The sequence below is a fragment of the Aspergillus novofumigatus genome, assembly GCF_002847465.1.
Source record: "Aspergillus novofumigatus IBT 16806 chromosome Unknown P174scaffold_5, whole genome shotgun sequence".
Taxonomy (NCBI): Eukaryota; Fungi; Ascomycota; class Eurotiomycetes; order Eurotiales; family Aspergillaceae; genus Aspergillus; species Aspergillus novofumigatus.
In genome coordinates, this window is record NW_020194278.1 from 2,731,212 (window position 1) to 2,748,707 (window position 17,496).

The following is a 17,496-nucleotide window of genomic DNA, read 5'->3' on the forward strand; positions in this document are numbered from 1 at the left end:
TATCTAAGATGACTAGTTCTTCGATTGGTCACATTCCACAATCCAGGCGCTTCCAGCCACCAACCTCCAGAATACCACCATTATTACCTGTTCCGGCGCAGGCTGTCTCTTGCTGTTCCTGTAGATATTGATTAGTCAAGACGAAACTGAGCTCACTCACTCACCGACTCTTTCGGTCTCTGTACTGCGATGGCCGGAAACAGCAATGTTCTCACACTCCACTATAGCTGACCATTCGGTCCGTCATGCCTTAAGTATCTAGGCGAGTACCTAGGCGGAGACATTGGTCTTCAGGCATGAAACTTCCCCTGCTTGATCCTGTTGAATGCACTTGAGGCACGGCCATGCCAGTTCAGTATGAGTCGCCTCGAAAAGCTCGACGACGTAGAATCGCAAAACGAGGATGCCTCAAGAGACCTGACATGGTCCACTATACTGAAATGGGGTGCCATCACCTATACCAGCATGCTAATTGTGTTCATCAGCGTATGCAGCTGTTATCCTTCCCTCATTGAAGTAGGGCTGCTTTCACTGCTATCCCACAGACGCTCCTCCGGCCCCTTTCTTGCGTATTCCCACGATGTTGGTCCTTTTGAGAAACCGGCGGGGTTTGACATCGTTGCACTGGTACCCTACAAGCATCATGAGCAGACGTCTGTTTTGGACTGTTATCTGCAGGTATTGTTGGATCTTCTCCTGTGGTGACGAACTGGTTGAACTGATCAGTCTAGAAAAATCTTGTCAACAATCATGGGTTCCTAGACAAAGTGATTTTTATTCCGCAGTCGAATGATACAGCGAGTCTCGAATGGCTGGCCTCGATCGTCCAAGAGACGTCCGCCTACAGCATTTGGACATCACCGGCTGACATTTACCGGGAAACGAATAGTCGTACGCTGTTCGTCTGGCTGGACGGCGATATCGTCTTTCTGGAAGACCACACCATTCCAACCATTGTCAGAACAATGCTCGACAATTCGGATTCATTAGTGGTCTCCGCAAATGTCATCAACCAGGCAGCTCTTGAGGCACTTCACAGTCATTCTGGGGTTGTTTTGCCCTACCTCCCAGAACTTCATCAGGCTTCGGCAGCTGCGCAACTACCACCTGCAGCAGACCTGGATTGGCGTACTTCAAATCTTCCAGCGTGGACCGGACCAAAAGATTTCCGAGTCCTAAAAGGATTCGCTCCGCCCGGCAACAAGCATCGCTGGCTCCTTTCAGATGATGAACAGGTCGACCGGACTCCGATCAGCACATCCATGTATACCACTGATGGACCGGGCTTTACTGATTGGACTGTCAAAGCTCAACAGCATTACTCGTTCCTGCATCACCTTGAATTGGACGAACTTTACCGATACAAGTTCCCCAAGTGGAGCAATCCTGCAGATATCAGCCCGAATCTTCTGTGCTTCTGGGATGCTGATGCGAATGCGTTGCAGTCCAGCATCCTGCACGGTAGTTCGTACCTACCATTCGGATCCGTCGAGAATGCGACTAATCCCACAAAACGCATCATTATCGATGGCAAAGGGTTGGCGGCACATTACTCGGCGGACGCAGGCGCCGAGGATCTGGACTCTACTGATATTCTTCAACGGTACGGGGCCTACGCGAAAGAAATGATTTGTCCAAATGTTTCCTGAGGTCTATCTGCTAAGCAACTCGTGTACCGGAGTAATGGATCGGTCACGCATCATTGATTGTCATGTCATCTATACAGACTTGATATAAGATAGTTATACCTTGTTTATAGACTTAATTCTCTTCCAAAACAGATAAACGACGCCAACCGTCAGGTCTAACCAGCACGGTCTAAGATTTGGCATGTAAACACGAATTGCTAGTCTTTATAGCCATATATATCTAGAAACTGCTTCCATGTTGAAGACAGGAGAGGTAAGGGACAGAGTCTCAATTCAGTCTTGTCCCTTGCAGATGCTGTGAGACATGGCTATGCATGAGCCTCTCCAACGTGGCTCTCTGAGAAGCTGGGAGTGAATTAGTCTGCAGAGAGTTCGACATTAGTAGATGCTTGCAGATATTAGAGAAGAGCACTGCTTCTGACTTACATCACTTTTCAGCAGCTCTTGAATAAGGACGACGATATTATCGCGATCCTTGGCTGCCTTCGATTTGTCCGCTTCATCCGCCGAGTCGGAAACAGGCGTGTTCATTGTCTCTTCCAATAACGGGTAAAAGTCCAGCTTCTGCAGGCAGTCGATAACGGCAGCGGTGCCATGTTTGCTTGAACCCATCAAAGCCAAGGCGAACCAGCCCTCGCTCCTGACCACAGGCCATTGCGATTGAGCAATCATAGCACCAACTGGAAGCGCAACGCCCTTGTGCATGGTGAACAGACGCTCAAGGAGAGTGCTAGCCTCGCTGTCCGCTTCGCCAGACTTTGGAACAATTGTGCGGCAAATGGAAGCTACGATCCGTCCGACCTCCGTTTTGATGGGTGTGGAGTCTGTTTTCTCACACAGAGAGAGTAACGATGAAAGATATGTCTGTCCGGAGGTTAAGGAGTCCTCGTCGATAGGAGCAAAGTCCAGCAGACGCGATATGTTCGCGGTCGATGAGATGATAACTTGCCGAACAATGCTTGTTGCAGCAAATTGGACTTGAGGAACCGTCTCATATCCCCACAGGCGCGAGACTGCGGGAATGATCCCAGCATCGCCCAGACATTGTCGGTTATCGCCAGCTATAGCCAAGTTCTTTAGAATTCCAAGTGCGGAATGGAGAACTGCGCCTCTAGCATCAGATTTCAGAATTGATATCAACGTAGTGTGTATGTTCATCTTCCGCACCATCGCTTCGCACACCTCGTCTGATCGAGCCAAGTTGCCCAGCATCACACATGAACAGATTTGAAGTTGGTCTTCCGTGGAAGCCAGCCAATCTTTCAAGGTCTGAACAAGAGGAGACCCAAGGGGATATACCTCGGAGAATTTGGGTGATGCAGAGACTTCTGAAAGTGTTTGGTTGATCTTCAGCTGCAGCTGCGCCAATGCTTTGGTATCGCCAGTTGACGAAGGGTCTGCTTTGATATATAATGACTGTTTGAGGACAGACAACACTCGTTCAACCATACATTGACCGATACAAATATCCTGGAATCGTTCCTTGTCTAAATAGGTCATAAGAGAATTAGCAAGGCATACGAATTGAGAGAGAGCAACTCCATCTTCAGACAAAAGATCCAAGAGAAGTAGAATTGTTCCTCCTGGCGATTCTCGGATTCCTTGTTCTGCCATCGGTTTTGTTAGCATAAAACGAGGCTATGACAGGGTAGACCTTACCTTGCTCTGCGAGCAGCTCTATGAGTTCGTAAGAGAAGTCAAGAAGCGCCTCATTATCTTCGAGCACGCCATCCTTGATTAGTCTCAAAAGGATATATACTAGTTTGTTCGCAGCCAGTTGACTCTGGGCTGGTTCTGTTGAACGTTAGAACCCAATGCCTAATATTGGAAGATATACCGACCATAATCGATGCAGATGTTGTATATAACAGGAATCACGACATGCACAAGTTCTGGGCTAAGACGGCTGAGAATAGCAGCTGTATAGTTATCCTTGACAACAAGGGCTCTGTTTTCATCTGGAGGAGGTCAAAATCACCGTAACTTCAGTCATTCATCAATGATGTAGCTTACCAGTGTCAGCACAGGAATTGCCGACCAGCCGTAGAGCATGAAGGAGTACATCATTGTCATGAAACTCTCTCGAGGCGATGATCTGAAGGAAGAAATTCAAGATGCCAGCTCGCCCGTATGGGACTCTCCAGGATGCTAAGCGGAGGTCAGTCAATATCTTCCGATGATGAAACAACCCAAGACAACGCACAGTTTCTACTCCCGTTTGCCAGCACATCAGCTGCTTGCGCCAGATAGCTCGACCGGCACTTCCAGAGTTCAATTAGAATGGTCTGCACTTCCTCAAAGCTCTCAGCACTGCCTGTAGCCTCTGCAAGCGCATCTTCTAAGCGCCGCAAAAGGGTCGCTTGCTCGTCAACTGGGACCGAAGAAATTGTCTGCACTGGTAGAATTGACGGTCCGGGACTCAATTGTGGCAATATCTGGCCCAATGAAGGACAGTCTATATTATTCTCTGCCTGGCTGGACGTCTCCTTCGCCAATTGATCTTCAGCATCAGGTCCAGCCGTGTGAATAACATCCGGCTCGTTGTCGGTGATCATATCTTTGAAAGCGATTGCGTAAATAGCCTCTTCTGTGAATACGAAGTATATGCAGACTGTACAGCAAGGCAGGCAAGCCTCGTCCTCAAGCAAGCGTGTCCGTACTTTAAAAAAGCTGTCTATTCTCACAATGCTGAGAGGGTTTGCCACTTTATTCCCGTTTTTGGGGCTATTTTTCTCAACCCGGATGGCGCTAGATGACCAAATATGAAGATCGACGCTGAACGACTGGTGAATGCCTCGTTACCCTTCGATCTGAAGTCAAGTCTACACTGATATGGATGATAGCTTGAAGTGGATCAGATAAAGGCGACCTAAGGTAGCTAATTGTTCCGTCCAGGTTGTTCATACTGTAATTTATTACCATACAACCTCAATTACCCTGTTCGAGGCCACTCATGAAGCCTTTCATGCCATAACAGAATGAAATATTGCCAGCAGTTCTTTAATACTCCTCAGACTGAATGCAGAACGTTCAGGCTTTATACTCTCTGATTAGTTGTGATTGTCCTCGAAACATAACAACCTCAGGTACAGTACTGCTGGCGTTTCGGAGGGCATAGCGGCCATGGGGCCGCCCGTATTCCAGCCAGTAAATGTAAGGTACCGAGACTACAGACAGATGCAATAAGTTAGGGAGGTAAAGTAGACAACTCCATGGTGGCAGTTCGACCCTGAGTCCCCCATTCTTACTGCTGTCATTATTGTGTCTCAATTGCGTCTGGTTTGAACGCTAAATATACTCTCATTTAATCTCTTCCTATCTCTTTTTATCCCACGTCAACCACCACATTCCTTCACCATGACGCGCGCCCAGCAAACACTCTCGATTCTTCTCCTTGTGTCTTCTGTACGTGGCAGCTTCCCACTCCGAATGCTGAATTCTACTGACACCTGCCCCAATCTAGCTCTACCTCGTCCTATACCTGGGGCTTGTGCCCCTGAACGAAACTGTCCAAAATGAAGTTATCCCGGTTGTACGTTCATCCACCGCGGTTCCGCTCGCTGTTTACAGCTGTCCAAGTTGCCCGCTGACCCTTGCTCGATTTGCTCAACAGCTTCCCTTCTACGGCCTAATATGTTTCGCCTGCTACCTGGGTGGTCGACTCGGTATGGCCATCCTGACTTTCAACGACTGTCCCGAGGCACACCGGGAGTTGCAGAAGGAGATTGAGCAGGCGAGGGCCGACCTGCGCAGCAAGAACGTCGATGTTGACTAAGATGTAGTCCTTTTGTGGTTGCTCGGCGTTTGCTTTTGGAATCAGCAATCTGTTGGATATGTGCTTTCATCAGCTCAAGCTCTGCCTGTTCGGCTCGCTTCAATTAAAGTGAAATGATAACTCAAATACGCTCTCGCGCAAAGCTCGACTCCCAAATGACGGAATTCCGTTAGATCCTTGGAGAGACAGAAGTGGTAAGAGTCTATCACCCGGTCTCGGTGATCTATGATATTTGGTAGGATTAGACTGTGCCAGGTCGATCCATACTACGGGTCAAGCATAACATTGACCGATTTATGCCCAACCGTTGAACAAGAATGCCTACCGATGCCTATGAGAGTTCCAGATTTCCTGAACCTAGAATGAGAATTAACTTTTTCTTGCCTTTGATTTGTTCACGATCAAATGTAAGCCAGACCTCCCATCACGGGCCTTGATATGCATTGCTTCCTCTACCGGAGAGCCTCTCAAAACACCATTCGTAAACGTGACATGTCCAACATGAACTTCATCAAGCTCAGTAAAGAAAAAACAGACAACTTTATATGTGCAAGCAAATGAAAACCAATATGCAAGGGTGCTAAAAAGCGGGCGATTTATACAAAGCAAAATGTATGAAGCAATCATACGACGTAGTTGCTCGACCTGGAGACCTAAACAATGGGGTTTTCCATGGCCAGTCTGTCGTGCTCTTCGATATCCCTGTTGTTGGAGTCTCCGTTAGTGACCGAGAAAACGAGGAAGGCGACAAGAGTCCAGTACGTACGTGGCTTCCCAAGGATAGCAGATCCACACATCTTCCGCTGTGACTGCGGCAAGATAACGGCCAGATTCCATCATGTCGGCAGGCAACTCGCCCTTCTTCAACTTGTTCTTGTTCTAACGAAAAGTCAGCCAACCTATCCGCTGAATCGCCTTTCTTGGAAAATTGAAGATCAAGAACATACGTGAAGTACAAACACGAAGAAGTTGGTCTTCTCAGCCTCACGGCCGAGCTGCTTCTGAGCCATCTCCACGTCCTTCTGCAGCTCACGGACTGCATACTCCAGGGTTGTCCGGGTGTCATCGACCTCGTCGACAATGAGGATGTTCTTGCCAATAAGATTGGCCATCTCGAGAGAGCTGAGATCGAGCCATTGTGTCCGAGTCACCTTGGTTCCGGGAACCTCTTCGGGGTCACCACGACCCAAGTCCTCATAGAGAGACAGGCCAATAGCCTGAATGGGAATGTTGGGCTCGCCGGCACGCTTGAGGAAGGAGCTGATAGAAGGAATCGATCAGCATGAATCTTTGAGCTAACACTGGGACTGCTCGGCATACCGAAGGATACGAGCAGGAACGTAGCCACCACCACCAATGGCAATCATAAGAGTGGGCCGGAAGGTGTCCAGGATCTTCTCGGCGGAGGTCTGGCACAACTTGTGCACCTGTCAATTCAACCCGTCAGCGAACAGTCATTGACAAAAAGTGCGGAAGCACATTTGCTGTAGCTGGGCTGCAAGGTAATGGTGAGGAAAATGAGGCAGATGCAGATGCAGATGCAGGTTGCACACGTGCGCCTTCTCCGAACATTATTTTCTCGTGCAATACCGTCGCAGCCATCCAATGAGCGGTTGATCGAACAAGCATACCTGGTTGTATGTCACATAGACTTTTTGCGGCATGTTGGCGACGAGAGATCTTCCGATCGACAAGTTCAAAGAATGAATCGTGGAGGGGTAAATTCTCGATAGAAGAAGATCAATGAGCGGGCAACAGCTTCGAGGGGATTTTTGTGCGAGATAAAATCAAAATGTACCTTAGGTATCCAGTAGAAGTAGAGAGGGAGAAGCCAAGACATAAAAAAAAAGAAGAGGGAAAAAAAAAAAAAGAAAAGAAAAGAGCGAGAAAAAGGCCGGCGTCACTTCCGGGTGGTGTCGCGCATCTGATCGATTCCTAAACTGAGGGATGGAACCGTGGAAGTCAGGAAATTCTGGCACCATGCCACATGGGATTGAGGCAAACTTACCGTAAAAGGCTTGGTGGAGGCAATTTTGACCAATCAAAAAGTTTGCTAATGTGGGGGCTAAGCAATGACTGCCTGTCTGAGACTAGCTCAGGGTAAATAGCGGGCTTACCATGATTCCCAGCGAGGTTCGAGGCCCCGAGGCTTATGGTTGTTCGGACAAGCCATGGCTTATCTATATCTACGTAACAGATACAGGTGCTCAGCTGCAAATCATTGAAGGATGAGCGCAGGCTTATTTAAACCTCTTGTGTCTCCATTTATCTCATTGTGGTATGATGAACTTTTAGTGTCATAGTTCCGTTCTATTTCCATTTAAAATGCTAACCGTAGAAAAGGGTATCAAGCATGCAAAACCGTGCTGGATATCAAAAGTGTAAGTCGTTGACGTCGAGTCGTAGATCCTGTGGATGGAAGGACAAAAGTTCTCTCGGTGGGTGGATGAGCTGCAGCCTCGAGATCCACCAGCCCACGGCCACATTCCTTTCATCAGACTGGAGTCTGTACGCCGCCGAGTATACCGTCAATGATACTAAGAAGCCTATGCCCTGTATGGTTGTTCCCCCAATGATGATAGGTAAGGCACGAGAGGGTTCAAGTTTTGCGCTTAAGATCCCTGCATGAGGACCTATTATCAACATAGGATACGCCGGGAAGATCCATATAGGTGTCATCTGGGCTATCGTGAAAGTCTGAGTTGACCATCTACGGCAATGTGAGCATTCAATACCTTTTGTATAACCAGGAAGAGAAAATACCACATACAATAGCAGATAGATGCCGGCAGAGAAGATCACTGCGAGAGCCGCATCAATCCAGAATAACACACCGACAGCATAACTTAGCCAAGGTCCTGTAGCCTCTGGACCGTACTGAGAAATATTGATCAGGATTGTTCCAAATGAGACGATAGATGCAGGCACAAACAATGACTCCGTTGGATGCGTAAGTGATAATTTGAAGGTATATGGATGTAGGTAGAATCGCAGCAGCAGAATACACCATATTATAATGTATAGTGCAATGTTAAACAGGAAGACTACGATACCGATCGTTTCAAGGCCGCGGAATTTATAGGGAACTATTTCTCAAGTCAGCATCCAGGGGAAAAAGCGTAAACACGGCAAGCTTACCGTTATATAAGGCATTTGCGATACCACCAGTGCTCATTGAAAGAGTAAAGAAGGCCCAAGTAAAATGCCTGATTCGTTTCTTCCAGCTCAGAGACGCAGCTGAAGCGTCAGTGTCTCTGCGAGAGAGCGGGACACGCTCATTGTCGTACTTGTAAAACGAATGATTGTGCAGTGCTTCTAACGCGGAAGATCGAGCCTGTTGGATTGCCCTTCCGGTCGTTGGGGAGAGTAGTGACAACTCATTCCTATGCAGCACACGCTCTTCCTCTGTCATTGCAATTGTGCCCACAACTGTAGGATCATGATTCGAAGCTCAGGTATCCGCACTTCGCCGGAAGCATAGGAGCTGGTTTACTCGTGCTTGAGTTCTTAGCTATGCTTGCCTGGAAGAGACAGAGACAAAATGTATGTTCTCACAAGGAAAGACGAAAACTGGGTAAAGAAAAAGATGTGTGCAGTGATGAAGGCTAGGAGTTAGCTGATCGGCAATTGGGCAAAGAAATCGTCTATGCTTTGGTCTAAAAGCCATATCTAGCCAGTGAAAGCCCTCCGTGGAAATCGAAACACGTCGATATCCCGATCGAAGCGAATGGAGGTGAACTGGTGAATGGACCCGTCGGGTACCGGCACACAAGCATTTGATGGTGGGGAAGAGACCGATCGAATCAAATCATATGTCATTCCCTAAAACCATGAGAATACCTGAAAGGTAGCAATCATCTTTGGTATGAGTGGACCATTATCATTAAATTTCACCCCAGACGATGTCCAAAGTACTGATTCAGACCAGTGCTGCCAAGAACAACGAGTAGAACGGTGGATGCCTGAATGGCGGAAAGTGTTGGATGCCCCGCGTTGATCTGATATGTCATATAGAAGGCCTTGTTTTGATGAGCTGCACTTCGTGCGTCATACCTGAAGGGAAACAACTCTCTATAGCACCTGTTTACAAATTACTGCAGATAATGGCGGGGATTCAATAGGGACAGAAGAGAGCTGCGCATCAATATTTCTTGGTATCATCCCAGCAAACTTGGACATCTGCGCCACAGCCGAAGTACCTAGTGAATAGTACAAGTACTCAATAACTAAAAGGCTAAAGCCTTCCAGAGCAGAATATATATCAGCTCTTATCCATACAACAGAAAATATCGATGGCCATTACCGTGTGTGTCTCTTATAACACATGATAGACTGACATAAGAGGTACATTATTGCAGAAAAACCTATACAATTCGCGACAAACGAAACTTACCTTATTGAAAAGTTTTCCGAAATCCACTCAGATCGTCTAGGTATCCATAGCTGTTCGTGAGCCCGTTATATAGTTAATACCCGCCCTAGTCATGCTAACATAGGATACTTGAAGGTACCTGGTAAGTGTATTATTATTATCATCAAGGCAATCGAGAATATGGATGCATATACCCAGAGAATGCAAACTAAGTACACTTACCTGGCAGCTAATTGGTCCAGATGATATGTGGGGGGCTTATATGTCTGCCGAGGTTTCAGTTGATTCGCTCTTAAGTAGATACGGAGTTGTCTACATCTTCATACCTCTACAAATCCGCCGCATTTTCTAAGCTATTTAGTCTTCTTAATTTCTTCAGACATTCGATTCGATAGTGCTGAGTATTCTGTAACTTTTACTTGCCTTAGTACATTTGGATTGAGTGATAGAAATGACAACTGCGCGAGATGACCGCAAGTCTGTGTTGATCACTGGGTAACCAAGCATTTTGTTGCATTGAGAATTTTAATCGTTTCGGTGCGCGCCGCTAATCGTTTTGGTGATCTGAACTAGGTGCTCTCCCGGTGGAATAGGCAATGCGCTCGCCCGTGAGTTCCATCGAAATGGTTTGCGCGTATTTGCAACGGCGCGAGATGCAAAGAACATCGATGATCTAGCAACCCTGGGTATCGAGACGCTAGACTTGGTAGTGGATGACGAAGAAAGTGTCAAAGCCTGCTGCTCCGAAGTTGAAAAAAGACTTGGGGCAAGGGACTTGATTTTCTTGTTAACAATGCGTATTCTTCTCCCTCTTGACTTTGCTGGAACCATTGACCTGGATGCTGATACCTGCGTGGCTAGGGGCCGAAGTACGTTATCAAATTGGACCTAGTTTGCGCAGTGCGTCATTTACACAGAGAGAGTCTTTACTCACGTATGACAGACTACACGGTTCCAGCTACTGAGATAGACCTGGGGGAAGCCCGGAAAACTTTTGAAACCAACTTCTTCGCGGTCATCTCTATATGCCAGGCCTTCTTGCCATTGCTCATTAAGGCAAAGGGCACTATTGTGATGATCGGTAGTGTGGCGGGGGTTAGTCAATTCTCCTCATTATATGTCATTTTTCCGGTCCTGACAGTCTCCCTTTTTGTCAAGATCATACCTTATGTGTTCGGGTCGGTCTACAACGCCTCAAAAGCCGCTCTGCATTCGTTCAGCGACACACTGCGGGTGGAACTTGCTCCGTTCGGGTATGCGAATGTGTTTCTCCATATTACCCCTTTTCACTGATGCTGAACCCCTTTCAGAGTAAATGTCACAACTGTCATCACTGGGGGTGTGCAATCCCGCATTGCACGTACTAAGCGAACTCTCCAGCCGAACTCCCTGTTCACTCCTATTGAAGACGAATACGCACGCCGTGTGACGCATAGCCAGGATGGCGCGATGCCACATGCTGCATATGCGCGAAGCGTTGTAACGCAGGTCCTGTACGGATCAGCGCCATGGCGCTGGTTATGGCCCTGGGCGCAAGGACGAAAGAGTTGCATCTGGGAAGGGAACAAGAGCTGGCTGATTTGGCTCCTATGTGGCGGTTGGGCTTGGACGGGTCTATTTCATCGCGCCATGACGCGGATGTTCAAGCTCTACAAGTTGAAAAGTGCCATAGGGAAATAGAAGCGAAGAATCATTGCTCGGCTCTATAGTCTAGAAGAACCCAACAGGTGTTCCACCACGAAAACAATTTCTGTGCATCTGAGAGAATCATAGAGGTATAGAAGTTAAATGCAGAGATGATTGGAGACGACCGGCAAACTCAGTTATCATTTCTTGCTTTCTCTTGGTTCTAGTGACGACAAGGCCAGCAGATTATGGGTCTCGGCAAGGAACTGTGATCGGGGAAGAAGTTATAACAGCCTTCCGTGATATTCGCGTCGCCCCCAATATGCACCCGATTAGTCATCTATACACGCACGCTGGTTGGCTCCATCAGGTGACCGGGTGCAATGCAGACGAAGCGCAATATTGTTCCGACAAGCGCAGCCGTGAAAAAGCAGTGAAAGCTGTTCCCTTTCCCGAGATCTCAACAGTGGATAATCCGCCCCTTCTTGTCAACAATCACCTTGGAGGCTCTGTTCTTTCTCTCTTGTGCTCTTATCTATTTTCTCGAAATTCTCCCCTCTCTGACAAATTATTTTCATCATGTTCAAGCTCGCGCGCAGCAGCCGTCCTGTCGCTGCAGCTATCAGAGCTGCGACGGTGAGATATTTTCCTGTGCTATTTTGATAATATTACATGATACCATATCTATTAGCATCAAATTGAGCTTGCTGACATTGCGATTTTGGTAGGAATCCTCCGTCCAATCCAGATTGGCTCAGCAACAGAGAAACCTGTCCATTCACGAATACCTCTCTGCCCGTCTTCTCAAGTCCGTACGTTGTCGGAAACGTTCACTCGATATTTCGCAGATCTAAGATGACTGACCGGATGGCAGTATGGCGTCGGAGTTCCCAAGGGTGAGGTCGCCCACTCGGCGGAGGAAGCTGAGGCTGTCGCCAAGTCAATCGGTATATATGAGCCCTTAACAGACAAGCTGGACCGCGGTTTACTGAGACAAACACTTTAGGGAACGATGACATGGTGATCAAGGCTCAGGTTCTTGCTGGTGGCCGTGGTAAGGGTTCCTTCGACAATGGCCTTAAGGGAGGTGTGCGCGTTATCTACTCGTGAGTGATTCCCCTAAAATTTCATTGTTTTCGCCTACGATATGTCCTCTTGTTGACATTTATTTTTCTCCAGCCCAACCGAGGCCAAGATGTTCGCTAGCCAGATGATCGGACACAAGCTCATCACCAAGCAGACTGGTGCTGCTGGTCGCCTTTGCAACGCAGTCTACATTTGTGAGCGCAAGTTCGCTCGTCGTGAATTCTACCTTGCCGTCCTCATGGACCGCGCAACTCAGTCCCCCGTCATTGTTGCCTCATCGCAAGGTGGTATGGACATTGAGGCAGTTGCCAAGGAACACCCTGAGGCTATCATGACAACTCCTGTTGACATCAAGGTCGGCGTGACTGATGACATTGCCCGCAAGATTGCTACCGATCTTGGCTTCTCTGAGCAGTGCATCGAGGATGCCAAGACAACCATCCAGAACCTGTACAAGGTCTTCATGGAGAAGGACGCTACTCAGATTGAGATCAACCCTCTGTCTGAGACCTCTGACCACCAGGTTCTGGCTATGGACGCCAAGCTGAACTTTGATGACAACGCTGAGTTCAGACAGAAGGAGGTCTTCTCGTGGAGAGACACTACTCAGGAAGACGCCGATGAGGTCAAGGCTGCTGAGTACGTCCCGATGGCACCCAGTTCATAACCCACGTAATTTCTCTTCTAACTTGGACGACAGGTACGGCTTGAACTTCATCAAGCTGGATGGTGACATTGGATGCCTAGGTACGACCTGACAACACTTACCTTACTGCGCTCATGCTGACCGCTTCTTTAGTCAACGGTGCTGGTCTCGCCATGGCCACCATGGATATCATCAAGCTCAATGGCGGAAGCCCCGCCAACTTCCTTGATGTTGGTGGTGGTGCTACTCCCGCCGCTATCAAGTCTGCTTTTGAGCTCATCACCAGCGACCCCAAGGTCACTGCCATCTTCGTTAACATCTTCGGTGGTATCGTCCGCTGCGATGCTATCGCCCAGGGTTTGATCAATGTCGTGGAGGATATGGGTCTGCGCATCCCCATCGTTGCTCGGTTGCAGGGCACCAACATGGAGCAGGCTCAGAAGCTGGTACGTGGCCAACCTGTTTGCATTCACACACTACGAAAATGGCCATGAAATGCTAATGTAGGATTTATAGATCAACGAGTCCGGTCTTAAGATCTTCTCCATTGAGGACCTCCAGAGCGCCGCCGAGAAGTCCGTCCAGTTCTCCAAGGTCGTCAAGATGGCCCGTGAGATTGACGTCGGTGTCGAGTTCACCCTTGGTATCTAAACCCCGTCGGTTTGAGATAGTCCAGCATGTGTCATCGCCTAATGTTTCACCTTTCTGTCTTCTCTTTCGTGATTTCCCTTTTTACTTTCCTTTGATTACATGGGTGATGACATGGTTGGAAATACCAAATGGACTACCTACCGGGGACCTCAAATTCACCGCCCTCGTGATACTACTGTGAATGGTTGATCAGCGATACGGATGCTGAATTGCGAGGGCGCGAGTCGGTCAGAATATATTAGTAAATTGGGCTAGTATAATAGTGAAATCCGCACAGTACGCGGATGGCAGGGTGGCATAATCATAGAGAGCATTGATGGTTCTGTATATCGTCCATATCTATTCTTTTTTTCCTTTTCCTTTCCTTTTGTCAATGTATTTCTTGTCGATTCGGTATTCTATCGATCCAAATATCTGTTCCTCTAAGCGCCTCAGCTGTCGAACCAGACAAAAGCTCAAGACCTTCTAATTGAATAGTGTTTCTCTTGGTCATAAAAATAGAAGACGCATCATCCTCAATTCCATTGAAGCCACCATCTTCAGTTGTCCGAGATTTGGAAAGGAATAGCACACAAGGGCTGCGCGGCTTCATCGAAACACCACGCGCTCACGCCGCCCCTATTGACCAACAAAACACAATCATGATCTCCCTTGAGCACATATTCGTCGGCATCATGCTGACCAGGATCGACCGCCCACGGAGAAGGCATAGACTTGGCCGGCCGGTAAGGAACTTGCGCGCCTGGTTGCGAAATCCAGATGGTGGGCATGGCTCGCTCGATCCTGATGTAGTACAAGAGGTTGCGGTCGATAGGTGCAACGTGTAAGTGGGAGGAGGATGTGTGCTCCGGGGGTAAGAGATGCAAGAAAACCTCTTCAGTCTCGATATAATGGGTAATGGCGATAATATAGTGTGGGTGGTGATCTTTACTACCCTTGGGACGGGCTATTAGGATTCCCGCTCTGTCGTTGAATTGTTCTGAGAGCCAGGCATTTGGCCGGACTACCCAGTCGCTGTTCTCTAGCTTTGGCAGGGTCAGGATTTTCGATGCGGTTTGAAGAGCTTCCAACGAATCATCAAAGCAATGCTTCACGACCTGCAATTGTGCGGCATTGCACGGAACCCCTTCGAGATCCCAAGGGCCATCAACGTTGTCATTCCGTTGTAGATGGATGGAGATCAAGCAATCCAGCGTAGAATGTAAGTCTATAAACACTAAGTGATCTGCCACGACTAACGTGCGGGAATCGCGCGTGTTGAAGTCCCATTGCATGACAACAGTGTTTCCAGCCACGGGATCCTTGAAGCCGAAAGCAACCTTGGTGCCGCGGACAACGAAGAGGTGGAATAGGCGGGACGGCAATCGAAAGTATGCTGACTCCTCCGTTCGGAGATTCCAGACATGGCAGTACCTAAAACCGTTCCATGAGTAAGAGAATACTAAATCAGTTTGATCTGCCTACCCACGTAGAGTGACCACCGCAACGATCAACTCCGAAAGACGAATGTGGCCGATGCGTTCTCTGTTTTCCGTGCAGAACATCTGCATTGCATGCGAACGCAGATCCTGCACGACGACCGTGGTCATTTCGCCAGTCCATGCATACCGTCCGTTCGAATAGTCTAGACATGCTGGGCTAATATTGCTGGGCTCGCGCCGACGGAGGGCTGAAGATGGTTCTCCTCGCTCCAGTCTGATCCTCTGCTTGGCATACTGGTTGTAGATGTGATGAGACGTCTGATGACAAAGATTGAGGGTGCGGCCTGAATACCGGCGGTACACAGCGCTGCGGACCGGGTTAGATGACAGTAGCTTGTGCCAAGTTCTAGAGACCTGATAATGTGAGTTTCGCCATTCATGGTCAGAAGACGTTGACATATATTGCCTACTCTCTGCAAAACATGGATTTCCGCCAGGTCTAGATGCTGGGCGACTTGCACAGCGACCTCGGGGGGAAGCAACCCTAGGATATCACACTGGAAGGTTCTTGTATTGAGATGATCCCTCAAGTCACGCCATTCGTCAGAAGCTAGCTGGTGGATGAGTTCATGGAACCTGGGATTGGTGACTAGTGTCAGTCAATGAGTCTTCAAAAATATGTATTATCGTGAAAAGGCTTTTGTTGAGAAAACCCATACACTCTGTGTCGCGCTGACTTGGTCCTCAGATTTCGGAGTCGAGTGATGATCTCCTGTTCGTCCGAGTTGGGATCTACACATTCCATAGTGACGGGGATATCGTTTTCCAGCGTCTGTGAATCATCGTTGTCGTTCGTTGTAAAGGGGAAGAAGTATCTACCATGACGGGTAGGTATCTGGCACACTGTGGGAGGGTTGAGGCTCTCAGAGAAGGTGATGATAAGGAAGGAATCAGCTGAGCTACCTTAGTTGATCCGCCATCATGTTTTGCCTATATATAAAAGGCCCAGAGGGTGTTTATAACACCTCGGGTGAAATGCCTTGATGGCTGTATAAATTTGGATAGAATATACTCTACTGTGTACTGGATATGAGGTATCGAGCTATGATTCAACATTCTTCACTACATATGTACGCAGTATACTCCGGAGTATATTCTACGTTATGATTAGCAAAGGGACGGAGTACCAAACGATAGCAATGGGTAGATAGATGATAATAAACCCACCTAGGCAGATAACCAGGGTTAAGACGATGATAGTCGGATATTGAAACCTCTGCGTCCAGACTATTGAATCTAGTGTTAATTTACGGCGCATGTTTAGACTAGGCACTACAGATCTATCCCAATACCCAATATCTACCTCTCTAGTTTGCGGCCTGAATGTGTACTCCGCATCTCTCTACACTCCTCGGTATCAAACGTACAATGGCTTTGAGTCCACTGAGCTACAGAGGACAAGCTTGTCTATTACTGATTTCCTCTTGGTGATCCTTCATAATCGCTATTATTTAATTTTTACTCAGTAGAGAGCAATCCATCAAATTACAAATACCATTTGCATAGATAGTCTTGTCTCTCCTAGATATGGAGTACATCTCTCTCCCCTCATAGATCATAATATATCATACTCCGTATTACTACCCCTATTCGCCTCCCCCTCATCACTAGTCGCAATATATCTTCTTCTTTTACCACGCCACTCTTCCTTGCACCAACCAATTGTTGTTCCATATCCGCGGTTCCGTGCAGATTCCAGAGCCCAGACTACTGCTTACCTGCTTATTTTAGTAAGAGACTACTTGGATTTAGTAGGATTGTGGCAGGTAAGCCCGCTATCGACTACGGGGTTCCCAAACATCCATCTGCACCTTAAACTCCTATCATTACTAACGATTCTGTTGGTATCACCAACTATAGTCTATCTATTATTGTCTTATGTCATATTGTTTAATATATTCGAGATAATCCTTTATCTGAATTCTCGTTTCAGAATCTCCTCAACCGCGGATTTTCATCTTTGTCTTTTCTCGCATTCTCTCTCTCTATGCTCTGAGGAACTGATCGCCCCCTTTTCCTTCTTTCATAAGGCATATACAGAGAGGATATTTCAATAAAATCGCATAGGCACTCTAGAGCAGAAACGAAAAGGGGAAGAGGTGAAGGCAAAGAAAAGAAATCGTGCATTTGAACGACACGGAGCCTACATATCGGCTGTTCCCGTGCCTCCGTTGGTCATTTCCCGAGCTCTTAGACTGGATGCCAGAAAC

The 17,496-nt window shown here is 47.7% G+C and overlaps 8 protein-coding genes across 8 annotated transcripts; 4 read left to right on the forward strand and 4 right to left on the reverse strand.

Annotated features, from left to right (window-relative positions):
- The first annotated feature begins 54 nt into the window (after positions 1–54).
- Positions 55–1,838, forward strand: P174DRAFT_227086 (uncharacterized protein). The gene is made up of 2 exons (XM_024821394.1): positions 55–678; positions 732–1,838. Exons 1-2 carry the CDS (start codon positions 358–360, stop codon positions 1,647–1,649), a joined length of 1,239 nt encoding a protein of 412 aa, XP_024681853.1. The 5' UTR covers positions 55–357; the 3' UTR covers positions 1,650–1,838.
- Positions 1,674–4,487, reverse strand: P174DRAFT_505258 (putative GTP binding protein). The gene is made up of 6 exons (XM_024831252.1): positions 3,853–4,487; positions 3,663–3,797; positions 3,491–3,607; positions 3,309–3,443; positions 2,076–3,256; positions 1,674–2,010 (listed from the first exon to the last, which is right to left on the reverse strand). Exons 1-6 carry the CDS (start codon positions 4,202–4,204, stop codon positions 1,918–1,920), a joined length of 2,013 nt encoding a protein of 670 aa, XP_024681854.1. The 5' UTR covers positions 4,205–4,487; the 3' UTR covers positions 1,674–1,917.
- A 182-nt stretch (positions 4,488–4,669) lies between these two features.
- Positions 4,670–5,789, forward strand: P174DRAFT_409388 (dolichol-phosphate mannosyltransferase subunit 3). Its single transcript, XM_024824203.1, has 3 exons — positions 4,670–5,054; positions 5,113–5,181; positions 5,263–5,789. Exons 1-3 carry the CDS (start codon positions 5,007–5,009, stop codon positions 5,422–5,424), a joined length of 279 nt encoding a protein of 92 aa, XP_024681855.1. The 5' UTR covers positions 4,670–5,006; the 3' UTR covers positions 5,425–5,789.
- On the reverse strand, positions 5,684–6,885 carry P174DRAFT_443142 (xanthine phosphoribosyltransferase). Its single transcript, XM_024827748.1, has 4 exons — positions 6,745–6,885; positions 6,372–6,684; positions 6,191–6,303; positions 5,684–6,126 (listed from the first exon to the last, which is right to left on the reverse strand). Exons 1-4 carry the CDS (start codon positions 6,789–6,791, stop codon positions 6,078–6,080), a joined length of 522 nt encoding a protein of 173 aa, XP_024681856.1. The 5' UTR covers positions 6,792–6,885; the 3' UTR covers positions 5,684–6,077.
- A 794-nt stretch (positions 6,886–7,679) lies between these two features.
- On the reverse strand, positions 7,680–9,287 carry P174DRAFT_409395 (putative C4-dicarboxylate transporter/malic acid transport protein). The gene is made up of 3 exons (XM_024824204.1): positions 8,563–9,287; positions 8,195–8,510; positions 7,680–8,134 (listed from the first exon to the last, which is right to left on the reverse strand). The coding sequence occupies exons 1-3, from the start codon at positions 8,834–8,836 to the stop codon at positions 7,798–7,800; spliced, it is 927 nt and encodes a 308-aa protein (XP_024681857.1). The 5' UTR covers positions 8,837–9,287; the 3' UTR covers positions 7,680–7,797.
- An 850-nt stretch (positions 9,288–10,137) lies between these two features.
- P174DRAFT_443144 (putative short chain dehydrogenase/reductase) lies at positions 10,138–11,532 on the forward strand. The gene is made up of 6 exons (XM_024827749.1): positions 10,138–10,291; positions 10,370–10,582; positions 10,658–10,665; positions 10,740–10,891; positions 10,955–11,049; positions 11,107–11,532. The coding sequence occupies exons 1-6, from the start codon at positions 10,248–10,250 to the stop codon at positions 11,474–11,476; spliced, it is 882 nt and encodes a 293-aa protein (XP_024681858.1). The 5' UTR covers positions 10,138–10,247; the 3' UTR covers positions 11,477–11,532.
- A 443-nt stretch (positions 11,533–11,975) lies between these two features.
- On the forward strand, positions 11,976–14,271 carry P174DRAFT_443145 (succinate--CoA ligase (GDP-forming) subunit beta). The gene is made up of 5 exons (XM_024827750.1): positions 11,976–12,528; positions 12,602–13,147; positions 13,209–13,255; positions 13,308–13,600; positions 13,671–14,271. The coding sequence occupies exons 1-5, from the start codon at positions 12,440–12,442 to the stop codon at positions 13,803–13,805; spliced, it is 1,110 nt and encodes a 369-aa protein (XP_024681859.1). The 5' UTR covers positions 11,976–12,439; the 3' UTR covers positions 13,806–14,271.
- A 73-nt stretch (positions 14,272–14,344) lies between these two features.
- Positions 14,345–16,185, reverse strand: P174DRAFT_392103 (F-box domain protein; the record flags this gene model as incomplete). Its single annotated transcript, XM_024823539.1, has 4 exons — positions 15,946–16,185; positions 15,697–15,862; positions 15,270–15,640; positions 14,345–15,218 (listed from the first exon to the last, which is right to left on the reverse strand). Exons 1-4 carry the CDS (start codon positions 16,029–16,031, stop codon positions 14,345–14,347), a joined length of 1,497 nt encoding a protein of 498 aa, XP_024681860.1. The 5' UTR covers positions 16,032–16,185.
- Positions 16,186–17,496: the final 1,311 nt, after the last annotated feature.